The sequence below is a fragment of the Uranotaenia lowii genome, chromosome 3, assembly GCF_029784155.1.
Source record: "Uranotaenia lowii strain MFRU-FL chromosome 3, ASM2978415v1, whole genome shotgun sequence".
Classification (NCBI taxonomy): domain Eukaryota; kingdom Metazoa; phylum Arthropoda; class Insecta; order Diptera; family Culicidae; genus Uranotaenia; species Uranotaenia lowii.
In genome coordinates this window covers 287,272,777-287,290,784 of record NC_073693.1, presented here as the reverse complement: position 1 = coordinate 287,290,784, position 18,008 = coordinate 287,272,777, and the positions used below count along the sequence as shown (strand labels likewise).

At 42.3% G+C, this 18,008-nt stretch overlaps 1 protein-coding gene across 9 annotated transcripts in view; it reads left to right on the top strand.

The window, feature by feature from the left end:
- The window catches only part of LOC129756823 (putative transcription factor capicua), a 230,443-nt gene that overhangs the window by 181,468 nt on the left and 30,967 nt on the right, over positions 1-18,008 (top strand). For all 9 annotated transcript variants that reach the window (XM_055753847.1, XM_055753848.1, XM_055753851.1 and 6 more), the window contains exon 3: positions 2,812-3,797. In XM_055753847.1, the coding sequence (XP_055609822.1) occupies positions 2,812-3,797 (986 nt within the window). The remainder of the gene's footprint in view (positions 1-2,811; positions 3,798-18,008) is intronic.

The window sequence follows — 18,008 nt, the reverse complement described above, 5'->3', positions numbered from 1 at the left end:
GCCTCTCTGGCATTTTTCGCACATTGGGCATGTGCGTGTGCTCGTTGCAAAAGATATCTTCCTCTAGCACGACCGAGATTAGCATGACCTCGAAGGTTTATCAGCCGCTGCACGCTGCAGAGCTTTTGCAGATTACACTGCCTGCTCGAGGCAGCCTTCTGCGCTCTTTTACAGGCGTAGGCGACATGGGCCGTAAAGCTCAGCCTCTCATCGATCATCACCCCCAGGTACTTGATCGTACGTTGGATACGTTGGATTCAATTGCGCACGGTCCAGTTGTAATCGTCCCTGATTGTGCTGAAATCAGGTTGGTGATCAGCACCATCTCGGTCTTATGGTGAGCCAGACGTAAGCTCTTGGAGCGCATCCAACTTTCCACCTTCTCAATCGCTATTGTGGCGAGTAGCTGGACCTCTCTGGTTGATGGGCCCGATGCCAGGAGAACCACGTCGTCGGCGAATCCCACAAGTCTCACTTCCGTGGGGAGACGCAGTCTCTGCAGTTCATCGTAAACGATGTTCCACAATCCCGGGCCAAGTATCGATCCTTGTGGAACCCCTTCCGAGACACTCACTGTTTCCAGTGCCTCACTGGTCATATACTGTAGTTGGCGATTACGCTATATCACAAGCTCACTTCAAATACCGATGAACAATAAAGATATCCACTATACTGCGACCTTTCCGGAAAGCGATTTTTTCGCTGGAGAGATCGCGTTCCATATTTCTACCCAGCTGTATCCAGCAGACACATTGGCCGATGAGTCTCCTGGTGGTTTCACCGGCTTTGACAGAAGAATCTGTTTCTGTTGCGTCTCTATGTCCTAAAATACCCCCCTCCACAATTGACGCGACGACTGAAACATTCTTAAGGAACTCCATGATTGCCACCGTCATTGCAAAGTTTGGAATGCCGACCAATTCTTGAGCTCTTCTGTTAAGGTGAATTGGGTTGGCGAAAATCAGTTCCTCCTCATTAGTATCCCAGGTGTATAAGTCTGGTAACCAGATGGCAACGCGGTACTGTAGAAACAGCTTGTTGTTTATCTCCTCAGGTTGGCCGGGTACATTTCTGGCTGTACACTAGACTGCCCCAAATGACCCGACTTTTGAAAAAGTTATACGCTGCAGGCTAAAATTGATCCTTGGCCTAGTACAAGATCTCATGCCAAATTTGGGCCAGATCGGATCACGTTTAGGGGTCGCTCAACGAGTCTGAAGTTTGTATGGGATTTTGAGACATTTTGTTCGGGTGAAACATGAAAAACCAGTTTTTCATCAATAACTTTGTTTCCCGTCGGCCGATTTCTTTCAAAAACGGGTTTTCTTAAAGCCTAAATTATGAAAAATATTTCATGCGAAGACTGCATTTCGATAAAAGTTAAGATAAAAAAGTTATAAGGCTTCAAAAAAGGCTAACTTTTTTAACGGTGGTATTCAGCACTGTTAATGAGGCGTCAATATGTTCGACCGCCTCGACTCATTAACAGTGATGAATACCATCCTTAAAAAAGTTAACCCATTTTTGAAGCCTTATAACTTTCTTATCTTAACTCTAATTGAAATGCAGTCTTCGGATGAAATATTTTTCATAAGTTAGGCTTTAAGAAAACCCGTTTTTGAAAGAAATCGGCCGACGGGAACCAAAGTTATTGATGAAAAACTGGTTTTTCATGTTTCACCCGAACAAAATGTCTCAAAATCCCATACAAACTTCAGGCTCGTTGAGCGACCCCTAAACGTGTCCGATCTGGCCCAAATTTGGCATGAGATCTTGTACTAGGCCTAGGATCAATTTTAACCTGCAGCGCATAACATTTCACAGGTTTTGAATTTCCCATACAAATTTGGGGCAGTCTACTGTGCACTCATAGTTTCGATAGGATTCCCGCGTAAAGTTCATCCAGGTTCCGCTCCTGTTTCAATACTACGACAAAGACATTCTAGTCCAACTGTGTTGTCGTCCAGAGGCGTTTGCTTGACTTGTCGCCCTTCTGCAAGATAATCGCTCAATTTCCAGTCGCCCGTCATACCCGAAGTACCAACTGTGACTGTGACTCTGATCTATGATGCATCAACGTCACCCTCTGTGAAATACTCTAGAAGTGCCCCCATTCGTAAGTTCTACTTTCAGCCTTGCCAATGCTACTTGTAGACTTCGTTCTCTAGAATTTGTAAACCGGCTACCCTCTGCGCGTTGAAATCCCCTGTAATGAACATGGTATAATTTCCCATCAACTCGTTGATTATCATATCAACCACAACACCAAACATTTCATAGGACCACTTTGGCGGAGCATTGAATTAGAAGATCCCGTTAGTCCTAGCTGTCACAAAGTCTTCTCCAGTCTCCACCCTCATCCTTTCACGATTACCCAGGTATTGCCGTCTAAAACACAGCGACCAGGGTCTGATACCAGTGCAATGTAAATTTTTAGTTCTGAGAAGACTTCTCTTCAACCGGATCGTCATCTGATTGGGGCAGATTTCACACAGCTCGCTTAGCGCAATCCCCCTGGTCCTTCTTTGTTGTGATTTGATCCAGCATTCGGATTGCTACTTCTCCGTTGAAGGCAACTGTGCTTCTCCCCAAGGACTTCAGCCGCCATAGAACTATAGGATTCACTCGTATTTGTTGAGTTGCGCCTCAGCTCAAGGATCATTCTACAGGATTGAATCCGCGGCTTATATTCCTGAATAAATATTGTTCTGAGGCTGAAATGAAACAATTTTTTATGTTTAAACAAAACTCGAATTTTCAGCAATGGGAACATTTCTCTAACCAGTTACTTTTTCTCTCTTTCTTCCACAGATTCCAGCCTCTGTGATAAGCAGCGTGGGCACGGTTAACTATCAGCAGTCGACTTCGAGTTCGGTCCGGCAGCTGTACGTTGTGGCACCGATCATCGACAGTGGCAACGGTCAACATGCTGTTGGTGGAACCAACATCGCCGGCGACAACGCGAGCCACCTAAAGGGCACGTTGACCTGGATCAACAGTAATAGTGCCAATAGAACTGCGTATAGCAACAACGGTCAGCAGCAACTGACCCAGCAACGGAGCAACAGTATGATATCGCAGACCGCCGGCACCTGTAGCAGCTCCTCGACAGCGCCAGTTCAAAGTTTTGTAGAATCCTCGGTGGTCAACAACAACAACAACAACAACAACAATGGTACCAGTAGTACAAATCAACCCCGCCAGCACCCAAAGAAGCGGAAGTTCGACCTGGCCGAACTGGAGGAGATGGAATCGCATCGGGGCAGTGCGGGGTCCGGTGGCCAACCGGCCCCCATGGACACCGGAGGTGGACCGCCAACACCTCTGACAAACGGGAGTAGCACTAACAGTAATGGTAGCAATGTAAATATTAGCTTTAGTAACCGCAATAGCGACTACTCCGGCACATTCAACGAGACTGTGCAGTCGATGGGTCACGGAGGTGGAGGAGCAGATACCTCAAATAGTAGACCTCCATCGGTGTCCGCGCCATCACCCTCGGTAGGGAGTGCAATAGTAACGATGACCTCGATGGCTTCACAGTCATTTCTCGAGACCACCTCCATCAACTGCAACAGTCCCAGCAGCAATAATGGCACCATGAGTGGTGAAATGAGGATGCTTCAGTCACAGAATTACATCCAAACTGGTGGAGGACAACTCCACAGTCGGCAGATCTTCCAATCTACCGATGCCGATCGATCTCAGCAGCAAACGGTTAGAGTACAACAACAACAACAATCCTCTGAAGGCTACTGCAACGACAGCAAAAAAGTCTACAACAACGTATCGTACGGGTAAGCTCTCTTGTACAAATCACTAGATACTAATCTAGGGTTAAAGCACCTACTTAAGATGTGTAAATGCAATCGCTGTTTGTTTGCATTTTCAAGTACCCTTTATTGAAAACGAAAATCAGAAAGTATCGGTCCCAAAACGGCTTGAAACATTACTATGCGGAGCACGGATAATCGAATCGCTTTCTAACCGTAGGTACCTAAGGAGATTCGAGATGAAAAGACACTAGTAGTAGGGAAGTGATCGCGTAAATTTATGCCGTCGTCTCCGGGTCATGCATCAATTTGCTCCTGCTCGCAGCTCGGCTGTTGTTGTTTTGGCTTTATGTTGGCATTTTTATTCAGATCCCGAGCCGTGATAAGGAAAAATTTGCAACGCATACGTGCCAGAAGCAGCCTTTTACTAGAGCTTGGTTTACTACAGTAGTTTCGAAGTTTACATTGCAAATGAATGAATTTGTTTGGGCCGAATTTGCATTTGTTCTGTTACGCTAACCGTAACCAAATAAATGGTTATTTCGAATGTTTTGTTCGGTTCAAGTTCAGAAATGTGTTAAGATGATTTTTTTTTTCAAAAGGTTTTCTAGAGGATTCTTTTGATTCCGAGTACCGAATTGTCTTTTTTTGGTATTTTATTAGTTTTTTTTCTTCTTTCTCAGGGATTTTAAACCAAGTTGGTTTATTCATCCCGAAGTGGAGCGTTTCATGTGTTTTTTAGATACATCGTATTTCTCCCTAATGTTATCATTTTCGTAGCTTTTTTCTTGGGATTTTTATTTGTTCGGAATTATAGTTGGTGTAGAAGATTGGAATTTTTGAGGAAGCTGATCAACTATTTCTCTCCGTCGGGGCAGGGAGCGAGGATTTGGCGAAGTAATGTTTGGAGGGAACAGGAGGATCTAAGGGTGTGGTATAAGGAACAGAAGGTGAGGATAAAGCTTGATCGAGATCTGCACATTGCTTGATGGGCATGTGGGTGGATCATCTTTGGTTATTATATGTAGATGTGTGAGGTGGGTATGTTTGAGGGAGCGCTGATGTGGCGTACTGGGTTCGATTCCCGGTATCGGCAAGAAAAACTTTTGGGTTCGAATTTCATAAGTTGCCGACAGGTGAGATGCTTGGGGAGTAAGTAGAGGCCAGTCTCGAACCCACCCTTGTCCTTCCTCCAACTGGTATCAGGAGGGCTTGGTTTATTATCTTGAACTGCATTCTGTCCATATCCAGCCGGAATGGATATAATGAAGTACATGATGGTCTAACCAACGTCTCATGATCGCTTACTATTCTACGCTGCCTACTCTAAACTTAAAAAAAAAATTCTTCTCCAAAACTATCTCTAATTTTAAGAGCTATTAAGAGCTTTAAGAGCTATTTAAACGCCAAAAAAAAGTGTGAGTCGGGTATGTTTGGCTTGAACCAGTTGATTAAAGTGAGGTAGAACAGTTGTTCTGGGGTCTCCTGTTCGAATGTTCTGTTTTAGTGACATATGTCAACTTTGGGTGATTTATCGTTCCAATTTCTAATCTTGGGCCCAGGGATGCCAGGTGTTGCGGAAAAAAAATCTGGGCAATTTTGAAAAAAAGTCTGTGTGTGTCTGTGCACAAGGAAGATCACAAATTTGGTACTGAACAAGAACTTTTTCGATGCATGTGAGCGGGAGGGAGGGGGGGGGGAAGAAGATGTGTTGTATTCAGGTTATTTTCGAGTTGAGAACTACATAACTTACACTGTTTCCTACCACGTACCATGCCGAAAAAAAAAATTATGAATGATTGGTCGGATACCCATGAATACAAGCGAGATTTACAGTCTAATCTGGCACTTACAGATCGAATTCGATACAAGAATATTGATTTCATCACTCTATTTCAAAAGTCTGTAAAATCTGGGCACTCTGAGCAAAAATCTGGGCAAAATCTGTGTCTGACCAATATCTGGACGAAGGGTCAAAAGTCTTGGTTTTACAGACAAATCTGGGCACCTGGCAACCCAGCTTGGGCCCGACCTTGGACAGACAGTAGATAAACATCCTCAAACTCAATAGTGTTTCTACGGATAAAGCCACAAATGGCAAAGGCTTTTACGGTTGTGGCGGCTATGTGTTCTGAAAAACTTAGTTTCTGATCAAAGATAACTCCGAGATCTTTAATCGAGACTACTCGTTCCATTTCTGCTGTGTCCATTTTGTAGGCAAAACGAAGTGGAGTTCTAGCTCTGCAGAAAGTTATACATCGGTATTTACTGGCATTAGCTTCCATCCCATGAGACTTGCACCAGTCCAAAGGTGTCGAGATGACGGCTTGAAGTGCTGCACAGTCCACCGGTGATTCGATTTTCCGGTAAATCTTAAGGTCATCTGCGTACATCAATTTGGAGGATTGCAGTAAACTGATAAGTCCGGACTGAAATAAAACACAAGTGTTAAGCTGGAGGTAACACAAGGCAATGCCCGCTTGATCATGCACCTTTATATTTCATGCTCAGCTTTTCTCTCTTCATTACACCAGTGTGCCCAGTAGGACACTACAAGCTCTTCCTTCTTTAACAGTTATTATTTAGCACTTTTTTTCTCTTATTTCTGCTTGATCTGCGCAACTCTACACCAAGATCTATCGCTTTTCTTTTCTTTTCAACCTCTTCTCATTCACTTCATCCGGAAATCCGAGAACTCTTCTTCGCTGTTGGATTCTGCAGTTGCTTGACCCACTTCATTGTCCTTGGAATGAGAGTTTCTAATATTAACGTTCGGCCTATTGCACGCAGAGAAAACTTGGATTTTGAAACAAAACAAAACTGACTTTGATTCAAAACACTCAGTTTTTTTAATCAAACTCCTGTTTTCTTTGAATCAATGAATTCTCGTTCTGATTCAAATGAATAATTTTTGAAAGAAAGAATTAATTTTTTGAACCGAATAATTTTGGAATTTGATTTTAAACAAATTCTTTGATTCAAAAGACATTTTTTCAATTGCATATGTCTTTTAAAACAAAGTAAATTTTCTTCCAACCAAAGAAAAATGTTTTCAACAGAAAGGAATAATTTCTTTAAGTTAACACTTAAAACTTAGAAGATAATTTGTATTGAGCAAGTACCGAATTTCGAATTAAGTTTCGCCGGTCGTGTTAAAAATCAAAACTAGTGAATCAGAGATAGCTATTTAGGAGGATTCAGGAAGAGAATGCATACCATGGTAAGTGCGTGTTAATCCATTAGTCAAAAAGTGAATATTAAGATTTTATATAAACTTTTGCATTGTTACAGGACCACGGCTGATTCCGCCCAAAATCCAGCGGTCTGATTATCTTCGGCCGATCTTCAGCGGCAATCACCAGTTGGATGACCGAGTTGCTTCCGGAAGTTTATTGAGTGGTCCAAGAAGAATGCCCTCAGGCCAAAATTTAGGACCGGTTAATTCCATTATAGTGAACCAGTGTTTGTGTTAAGTTTGTAATAAAAATGAATTTAAGATGTAAATTGTTTCTTTTTATTGTTCAAAATTCCTAATTGGAACTTCTGAACAACAGAAAATATTTTTTCCAATTGGAAAAAAAAGGAAAATATTTCAATGAACCAATCCTTTTAAATCTAAATCTAAATTACATTGTAGCAAACGAAAACAACTTTGCATCAAATGAAACTGTTTTTTGGTTCAAAGCATTAAGATTTTGACTCAAAGATTTTTCAAAAGAAAAATTCTTTGAAACAAAGGAAAATGTCCTTGAACCAATGGAATTTTTATTTATCCCAAAATCAAAGGAAAAAATCCTTTGTTTTTGCGGCACTTTCCTTTGAAATAAAAAATCTTTTTTCTGCGTGTGGAATTGTCCAGACGAGCCGGGATCCTTATCTGGGTACGATGGACCATTATGCGAACGCTTCCAACTAGTACCTGCAGAAGATTTTGAGAAAATCGCTTTAAATATATTGCTTTTAGCCACCTGGCATTGTGTTGTATTTTCGGATTTTTGTACCAAATCTCATCGCCTTCGTTTAAATTATTCAAAGGATCATGTAACTCCTTTTGCCCCTCAAATTTTTTTTGAGTTTCATTGGATAACTGCGTCAGCATTTGCTTAGGTTTAAGTTTAGGATTTAACAAATCCATTATCATTTTGGGTTTGTATGAAAATACTTTTTGAGAAGGAAAATCTCCATCTCTTGTCGGTGTATTCCTGTAGTTCATTAAAAACAAATTGATTTGATCTTCTATACTCAAGTCAGCAAACTCAGTATCTAGCAGAAATTTTATCAAAAAAACATCTTTGGTAGTTCTAACTAGCCTTTCAGCTTGCCCATTACTTGAAGGATTGTATGGTGGACTTTTTAAAACCTGTATTCCTTGGTTTTCTAGAAATTTCACAAACTTATGGGAATTAAATGGTGGTCCTCCGTCTGATACCAATACGTCCGGTAACCCAAACCTGGCAAAATATTCTACCAATCTTTTTAAAACCTTACTATGGTCGGTCCCATTTTTCATCCAAACTATTTCCAGCCACTTGGAAAAACTGTCAATCAACAGTAAGAAAGTATGATTAGAAAAATGAAAAAAATCTATATGTATTCTACTGAACGGTCTTGTTGTTGGAATCCATTCAGATGTTATTTTTTATTTAAAAATTGGCATTCTGCTACTACAAATATCACATTTTGTCACATATTTTTCAATATCGGAATTGATACCAAACCAATAGACCGTACGTCTAGCTAACTGCTTCATCTTCACCATTCCTGCATGGTTGGCATGTAAAAGTTTGAGAATACTAGCATGTAGCAAGTGCGGAATGACAACTCTGTCTTTATAAAGCAAACATTGATCTACTATTTCTAGTTCATGTTGGTTTGAATGAACGTCGACAAACCGTTTTTCTAATCTATCTGGCCAACCATTTCGTAGAAATAAATTACGTCCTGCAAAAATTTGTCACTGATTGTAGCACTAGCTACTTTACCGTAATCAATAGGTAATTCGTTACTAAAATTTATACTCCTTACAAATTCGGCGTCTATATTTTCAGGTATCATTTGCTGAAGTGGAAAACGGGAGCAAAAATCTGCATTCCCCATTTTCGAAGAAGGTCTATAATGAATTTTAAAATCATATATAGACACTTCTAAAACATATCTTTGCAGCCTCGTAACGAAAATAGAATTTTGACCAGTTTTTCCAAAAATACCCACTAAAGGCTTGTGATCAGTGAATACTACAAATTGTTGGCCGTACAAGTATTTGTGAAATTTCTTTATTGTACACACTAGTGCCAAAGCTTCAAGATGCAGAATTGGATAACGTTTTTGTGCCTCATTCAAGGTAAACGATGTGAAGGAAATAGGTTTTTCAATCCCGTCAACAATATGTGCAATAACACCTCCTAAACCAGGCATGTCAAACTCGTTTAAGTGTGCGGGCCGCATTAAAAAAATTCTATGACGTAGAGGGCCGCAACCAAAATCAGTTAGAAAACATAACATATTAGTTTCGCGGAGATTATATACAATAAAATGGAATATAGTTGGTTATAAGTAAACTTGGAATAAAATTTCGCGTTAAATTTTTATGTAAGCTTTTAATGTTTAACATTCTTATATTAAAATGCATTATATCTATTGTCCTGATATCAGTGTTGCGGCTTACATTACCTTCACAAAATAGTTAAACCTAAAAATAAGAAAATTGAATTATTAATGAATTACACATTACCTCACCTAAAATTATACTCACCTTGGAACAAAATTAATATTTCACCTACATTATACTTTCCGTGTACACTTACCTTAAATACCTACTTACCTTGGTACTTACCATGAATTCTGTCATACTGGCATCCCTGAAATGAGAAATGTCAAAATTAGAGAAACATGACACACAATAATTTTACACTCGTGGAGGCAACATCGCCAAGTTTTGTTCCCGTGGAAATAAGTGAACCTCTTTGCCTGAAACCGATCCGAACCACCAGCAGCTGGAACCAGTCATCGTCGACGGAGGAATTGGACGTGAGTGCGAACCACAAGCAGCCGGAATCTCAGGTGATTACCCAAAACATTTTGGTGCCGAAACCCGGGATAGCAGTTGCACTACCAAGTCGACCACCACGTGGCACTACATTTTGTCGGTTTGTGGTCTCAGAACCACGAAGATCCGGTCCAGCATCCGATCTTACGAAACACTTCGCGAGTGGGAAACATTAGTATCAGCCTTTGACGAATACCCTCAATACCATCAACTTCTCGAGTTTATCCACAGAAGATCGCGAATAGTTCAAACTCTAAAGCTCTCCCAATCGGCAACTACCCAATCCGAGAATAAGCAAACGAAATCCAGATCAATTGTGTCACATGTCGTCTCTGATAATGCGCCCAGGTGTGCCTGTTGTAAGCAAGCGCATTTCCTGTTCCAGTGTGAACAATTTCGAGCACTTTCTCCTCAACTTCGTTTTGAACTTGTCAAAAAGAATGGCCTTTGCATAAACTGTCTAAAGGGAACACATCAAGCCAGAAATTGCTCCAGCGGATCCTGTAAAAGTTGTTCGAAGAGGCATCACTCGTTGCTACACCTGCCTCCATTTCCGTCGGCTTCTGGTTCACAACCAGCAGCATCTACTAATCGACCTGTGCCAGTTCACAATTCCGCTGAAGCAACTTCGTCGCATTCGTGCCAAATGTCGGATCTCGTACCGAATTTTGCCGAAAGCAATCTGTCCGAACAATATTCGTCTGCCTCACCACCTGATCCGTCGTTTCCGTTATCGTCGCGTGTCGATCCTTTCCCAACGCCGTCGGTCGTTTCCGTTGATAATCCTCCCTCTACCGCCTGCCAAAGTGCGGAAATAAACACCCAACTACAGCAGTCAATCGTGATCTTGTCAACAGCAGTGATAAAAGTGAGAGATGCAGATAATAAATACGTTTTTGCCAGAGCATTGCTCGATAGTGGTTCTCAACCTAGCTTCATTTCGGAGGCCCTCTGTCAGAAATTACGTTTGAAGCGGAATAAACTCAATTCACCAGTTAGTGGAATTGGGCAATCCATCGTCAACGTTCGCTATGGTGTTACCTTAGCCATTGCGTCACGTTTTGAAACTTTCGCTACTCAGTTAGACTGTCTCGTACTGCCAAAGCTTACCGTCTCGCTACCCAGCCATCACATTGACACCTCTCGCTGGAAGATTCCAAAACATCTACCGCTTGCAGATCCGCAGTTCAACATTAGCCAAGGTGTTGATATCATCATTGGAGCTGCTCTGTTCTTCGACCTTCTTCAACACCAGCAATTTTCCCTTGGTTCCGAGTTTCCGAAGCTACAGAAAACGGTCCTCGGATACATCGTTTGTGGCACATTGAAGCAGCCAAATGCAGAGCCTAGAGAACTGCAAGCATGCCACATCTGCGTTGACGATAGCCTCGATACTCAACTTCAGAGGTTTTGGGAAGTTGAAAACTTCGATGACGGTAAAGCTCTTACTCCTGACGAACAACACTGCGAAGATCACTTCAAAACTACCGTTTCCCGTGACGATACAGGTCGTTATATCGTTCGCCTTCCACTCAAGGAAGAGAAGGTCTCGATGCTTGGCGATTCATACACCGCTGCTCTTCGAAGATTCCAGCAAATGGAAAAGAGATTCGCTGCCAACCAAGATTTGCATCACAGCTATTCAGCTTTCATGGCAGAGTACGAGAGTTTGGGTCACATGGAGTTGATTCGCGACGCGCCGCGTAGCCCACAGTTTTTTCTTCCTCACCATGCCATCCAACGTCCAGAAAGTACGACCACCAAAACACGCGTGGTATTCGACGGTTCCTGTCGTGGAGCAGCCGCTCTGTCGCTCAACGACGCTCTCTACGCCGGACCAACAGTTCAGCCAGCTCTTTTCTCTACTGTCGTTAATTTTCGCCTGCCATTGTTCGCCATTACCGCCGATGCAGAGAAAATGTTCCGGCAGATTTGGGTCCACCCTGATGACCGGAAATTCCAGCAAATTCTTTGGCGCAGAAGCCCAACTGACCCAATCAGCACCTACCAGTTGAAAACTGTTACTTACCGTCTTGCAAGTTCGCCATTCCATGCTGCTCGTGTGCTTAACCAACTCGCTATCGACGAGGGAAGTCGGTATCCTCTTGCCGTACCTGTGATTCAAAAGGGCACATACGTAGACGACATAATTTCTGGACACGACGACCACGACACGATGATAGAAACCTGCAAACAACTAATGGAAATGTTGAAGTCGGCTGGTTTTGTTCTGCGAAAATGGGCGTCAAACTACAAAACAGTTCTCAGCGGCGTTCCGGAAGAGTTCTGGGAAACATCAACAGAACTAGAGCTCGATCGTTCTCAAGCAGTCAAAACCTTGGGTTTGTTATGGTTTCCCCAGGAGGATGTCTTCAAATTCAAGATCCCTGCTCTCTCAGAACTTGAAATTGTTACTAAGCGCATTGTGGTTTCTGAGATGTCTCAGCTGTTTGATCCCCTTGGACTCCTGGGGCCTGTAGTCGTTAACGCAAAGATGTTCGTCCAAACCCTCTGGGAGGCTGATCTATCGTGGGATTCTGAGCTTGCAGAAGAGTCGGCACGATGGTGGAAGAAATATCGTACTGACATTAAGGAGCTGACATCGTTACAAATCCCTCGAAGAGTTTTTCGGAACACACTACAACAATACACGATCCACTGTTTTTGCGATGCGTCGCAGAAAGGTTACGGTTGCTGCATCTACATTGTATCATCTGACGAACAAGGCCAATTCCACTCGCATCTTCTCACATCGAAATCTCGTGTCGCTCCACTTCGTGGTCAATCTATTCCTCGCTTGGAGCTGTGCGCAGCTCTTCTTGGCAGCCAATTAGTTCACAATCTGCTAACAAACACAAGAATCACCGGATCAGTAACATTTTGGACGGATTCAACAGTGGTTCTTCACTGGATCAATTCCCGATCTAACTGTTGGAAAGTTTTCGTCTCCAATCGAGTTGCAGAGATTCAACGTCTAACAAAGGGTTCCCAATGGAGGCACATATCGACGGAATTGAACCCTGCTGATCGTATTTCCCGAGGAATGCTCGCAAGCCAGATCCTGCTCGACAAGCTGTGGTGGCATGGTCCAGAATTTCTTTCCTCCCCCGTCGAAATGTGGCCGGAAGGCGTTGTATCGACACCATTTAAACCCGAACTGGAAGTGGAAATGCGTCCAATGGTTTCTCTTCACTCAATGGAAGAAAATTTCAACATCTTCACTCGGTTTTCGGAGCTAGCAAAGTTATTACGAGTCGTTTCCTACTGTTATCGCTTTCGAAAAAACTGCAAACTGCCGGAAAATGAGCGTATTCCATCATCCTTGTCGCCTGAAGAAGTAGACATTACGCTCAAGTCCCTCATTCGAATCGCACAGCACCAGGAATTTCCCACGGAAGTCCGTTTGCATAGCCATACCAAGTCTGGCAATGCTGTCTCACTCGCCTCGAAATCGCCACTCAAAAATCTGAATATTATGATGGATGAATTCGGACTTCTTCGGATTGATGGACGTTTAAAAAATTTGAATGCACCGTTCGATACTCGCCATCCAATTTTGTTGCCGGCAAATCATCAACTGAGCTTGTTGATTGCTAGATCGATTCATCTGCAGACACTTCATGGAGGACCTTCACTTCTCCTTGCAACAATTCGCCAACGTTTTTGGCCACTACGGGGTCGAGAGTTAGCTCGGAAGATTGTACGCCAGTGCGTAGTCTGCTTCAGGTGCAATCCTACAACTACAAACCAAATCATGGCACCTCTACCATCAGTACGCCTAAAACCAGCCCGAGCTTTTACCTATTCAGGAATGGACTACTGTGGGCCGTTTTTCGTTCGTCCGCTGTTTGGGAAAGGTGCGTCGGTTAAAGTTTACGTTGCGTTGTTCGTCTGCTTGGTGGTGAAGGCCGTGCATCTCGAAGTCGTCGCTGACTTGTCGACCGTCGCGTGCATCAACGCCGTCAAACGTTTTGTCGCCAGTCGTGGCCGCGTTCTCGAATTGCACTGCGACAATGCAACCGCTTTCGTCGGGGCGGATCGCGAATTACGTCGACTTCGGAAGGAGTTCCAGCAACAATTCAAGTCGAAGGAATGGGGCGAATTCTGCGCAGGACACGGCATCATCTTTCGCTTCATCCCAGCCCGCTCACCACACTTTGGTGGCCTCTGGGAAGCCGGAGTGAAGTCCTTTAAGTATCATTTTCGTCGCATAATGGGACAAAAGGCTTTCTCAATGGATCAACTCCTGACCATCGTTGCACAGATTGAATCTGTATTGAACTCTCGCCCACTCATTCCTTTAACCGACACTCCGGATGACCTCTCATCGCTTACTCCTGGTCACTTCCTCATTGGAGAACCGCTCGTCTCAATTCCTGAGCCCGACCTTCTTCATCTGTCGCCTAGTCGAATCACCCGTCTGCAGGACATGCAACGTTCGGTTCAAGATCTGTGGCGCTCCTGGTCGAGGGACTATGTAAGCCAGCTTCATCAACGCAGTAAGTGGAGACGCCAAACTTCGGACGTTCAACAGGGTCAACTGGTGCTACTGAAGCTCGACAACTACCCTCCACTTCAATGGCCTCTTGGTCGAATCATCCAAACCATCACCGGTTCCGACGGACGAGTACGCGTAGTGGTGGTCAAAACGGCGTCTGGCGAATACAAGCGAGCGATCACGGAGGTCGCAGTCCTACCAATTGAGACCAGTAACGGCGAGGGTCCATCAGCATCAACATCGATCAACGACGTGGTCTGTTGAAACGGGTGGTTTCAACGGCGGCCGGCATGTTGCGGCTTACATTACCTTCACAAAATAGTTAAACCTAAAAATAAGAAAATTGAATTATTAATGAATTACACATTACCTCACCTAAAATTATACTCACCTTGGAACAAAATTAATATTTCACCTACATTATACTTTCCGTGTACACTTACCTTAAATACCTACTTACCTTGGTACTTACCATGAATTCTGTCATACTGGCATCCCTGAAATGAGAAATGTCAAAATTAGAGAAACATGACACACAATAATTTTACACTCGTGGAGGCAACATCGCCAAGTTTTGTTCCCGTGGAAATAAGTGAACCTCTTTGCCTGAAACTGATCCGAACCACCAGCAGCTGGAACCAGTCATCGTCGACGGAGGAATTGGACGTGAGTGCGAACCACAAGCAGCCGGAATCTCAGGTGATTACCCAAAACATTTTGTTTTTTTTTTTATTTATTCGCGCAACAACTTGCAATTTGAGATTTTTTTCCGTTGTGATGAACAGTCGGCCATTTAATGGATCAACAATAGAATGGATGGATCAATGCAAAGAATGAAGATTAGATGGAGGGAGAATGCTATTGGAAAAAAAAAAAAATTTTTTTTCGGCACCAAAAAATGTTTTGGGTAATCACCTGAGATTCCGGCTGCTTGTGGTTCGCACTCACGTCCAATTCCTCCGTCGACGATGACTGGTTCCAGCTGCTGGTGGTTCGGATCAGTTTCAGGCAAAGAGGTTCACTTATTTCCACGGGAACAAAACTTGGCGATGTTGCCTCCACGAGTGTAAAATTATTGTGTGTCATGTTTCTCTAATTTTGACATTTCTCATTTCAGGGATGCCAGTATGACAGAATTCATGGTAAGTACCAAGGTAAGTAGGTATTTAAGGTAAGTGTACACGGAAAGTATAATGTAGGTGAAATATTAATTTTGTTCCAAGGTGAGTATAATTTTAGGTGAGGTAATGTGTAATTCATTAATAATTCAATTTTCTTATTTTTAGGTTTAACTATTTTGTGAAGGTAATGTAAGCCGCAACAATCAGGTTGAAGTTTATATGTCACTGACACTTTCATTATTGATAATAAATTTTTATCTGATTATCTCGAACGATGAGGAGTTTTTGTAGCTTTCATTTTGGAAAAAAATTGCTCACATAGATAGCTACTTATGTTCGTCAAGTTTTGTCGTGAGACGGAAGACTATGTAAATAAAAAAAATAAATAAAGATAGCTACTTGCAAACTTAGCAGGATTCTGGCAACAAATTTCCGTTACTCAACGTAGCGTTTAGGCAAATAGCTGTAAAATTTTTATACAGCCACTTTAATGTATTTTGCTTTTAATAAAGGATCGCACTGCAGCTTTATCAACTCTAGTTGCAAACTATAAGCAGCATTTTTAGGAGCAAACGAAAATGGAGATACATACAACGAAAATTCTTGCTCGTATGAATTAAAGTCACGAAAACGGCTTTTGAATGCATCTAGTAAAGATTCTAGGTGAAGTACGTATTTACCAAATGATGCAGCCTCATTTGATCTTTTCAGTTCTTGATACGTAGAGAAGTGCACAAGGTTTTTTTTGGAAATTTGGTTGATCCATAACCGTAACATCACTTGAACGTTTTTCACATCATCACAAGCAGTTAGGATATTTTTTTCTTTTCCTTGAGGCTTTAAGTTCAAATCGTGCAGGTGGCCAAATGCCAAATCCTGAATCCAGTCGTCTGCTTGAAAATGTTCAAAAGGTTCACCTTTTATTTCCAAAAATAATATTATTTCCTCTCGTAGCAAAAAAACATTTCAATATTTTGTGGCAGGAAAACCAGCATAATTCTGTGTAGAAGGGAATTTTGTAAAAATTTAAGACGGAGCTACGCGGGCCGCATTGACCAAGGCCGCGGGCCGCATGCGGCCCGCAAACCCCCAGTTTGACATGCCTGTCCTAAACCATATCCCGAGGCATCAGATACCACAACCATTGGCTTATTAGGGTCATAAAACTCCAAAAAATTGGTCGCAGTTAAGGCTTGTTTGCTTTCTTCAAAAGCTTTTGTACAATTTGAGTCCCAATTAAATTTAACATTATTTCTTAATAAATTATACAGACAATATAATTTAGTTGATAAATGTGGTATGAAACGATTATAATAATTTATCAATCCTAGAAAGGATTTCAGTTCAGTAACATTTTTTGGTGGTTTGGAATTTTGAATCGTCGAAATTTTATCCTGGCAGGGTAACAAACCCTTTTCACTCAATATATGTCCTAAATAATTTAATTTAGTGACTAGAAATCTACATTTTTCCCAATTGACTTTCACATTTGCTTCATCAAGTTTTTCCAATACCAAAAATAAACGTTGTCTGCATTCTTCCATACTAGAACCACATATCAACACGTCATCCAGATAAACAAAAACACTATCAAGCCCCGCTAATATTTTTTCCATGATTTCTTGGAAAATGGAGGCACTCGAAGAAGCTCCTTGAGGCAACCTATTATATGTAAATAGTCCTCTATGAGTGTTTATAACCATAAATTGCTTAGATTTTTCTGACAATGATAATTGCGTGTAGGCTCCTTCCAAATCCAAGGAACAGAAAAAATTAGATCCAGCCAATTTAGCGAATAAATCCTGGGCTACTGGCAAAGGATAAGAATGAGGTATTAAAACTTTGTTGATTGAAACTTTGCAATCTATGACCAATCTTATTTGATCATTCTTTTTCATCACAATTACAATAGGTGAAGCCCAACGACTAGTTTTTATAGGTGTAATAACTTTTTCCTTTTCCAGTTTATCTAAATACAATCCGACTTTTTCTCTAAGTCTATACGGAACATCATACGCCTTTTTAAAAATAGGACTTTCAGTGTTCTGTTGTGGACTGTATACTACCATCGATGGAACTTGTTCCCCTCGTGGAACAAGTCTCTCCTAGACAACCCCTGGTGGTTGTCTCATCGATGGAGGCAGGTCGTAAGAGACTGTCTGCCTGGAATGCCTCGCAAGGCTAGGGGGATCTCGATCGCCTTGTTGACCGAGATCGAACTCTTTCGTAAAAGGGGGGGGGGGGGGGGGCTCTGATAAGAGCCGTTCTTGGCAGTGGACCTGGGAGCGAGCATTGGACGGAGCACAGACAACACTTTTTACTGGCAGTACATTTGTTTATTTTCTCTTAACATTTCACTTTCTTCGCTATTTACTTCAGCACTGTTCTTCTTCCTTCGGGTGGTCTCGGATGAGACCTTTCCTTATTGGCTCGTCTCCTTTTGGTTCGGTTTTGGTTGCTCCGCTGGACCGATGTTGACGATTTGATGGTTTGATATAAACTGACACCGCAACACGCGGGAGCGCGTGTTTTTATAACCGCAGCCAGTCGCCTGCTGTTCCCTGATTGGC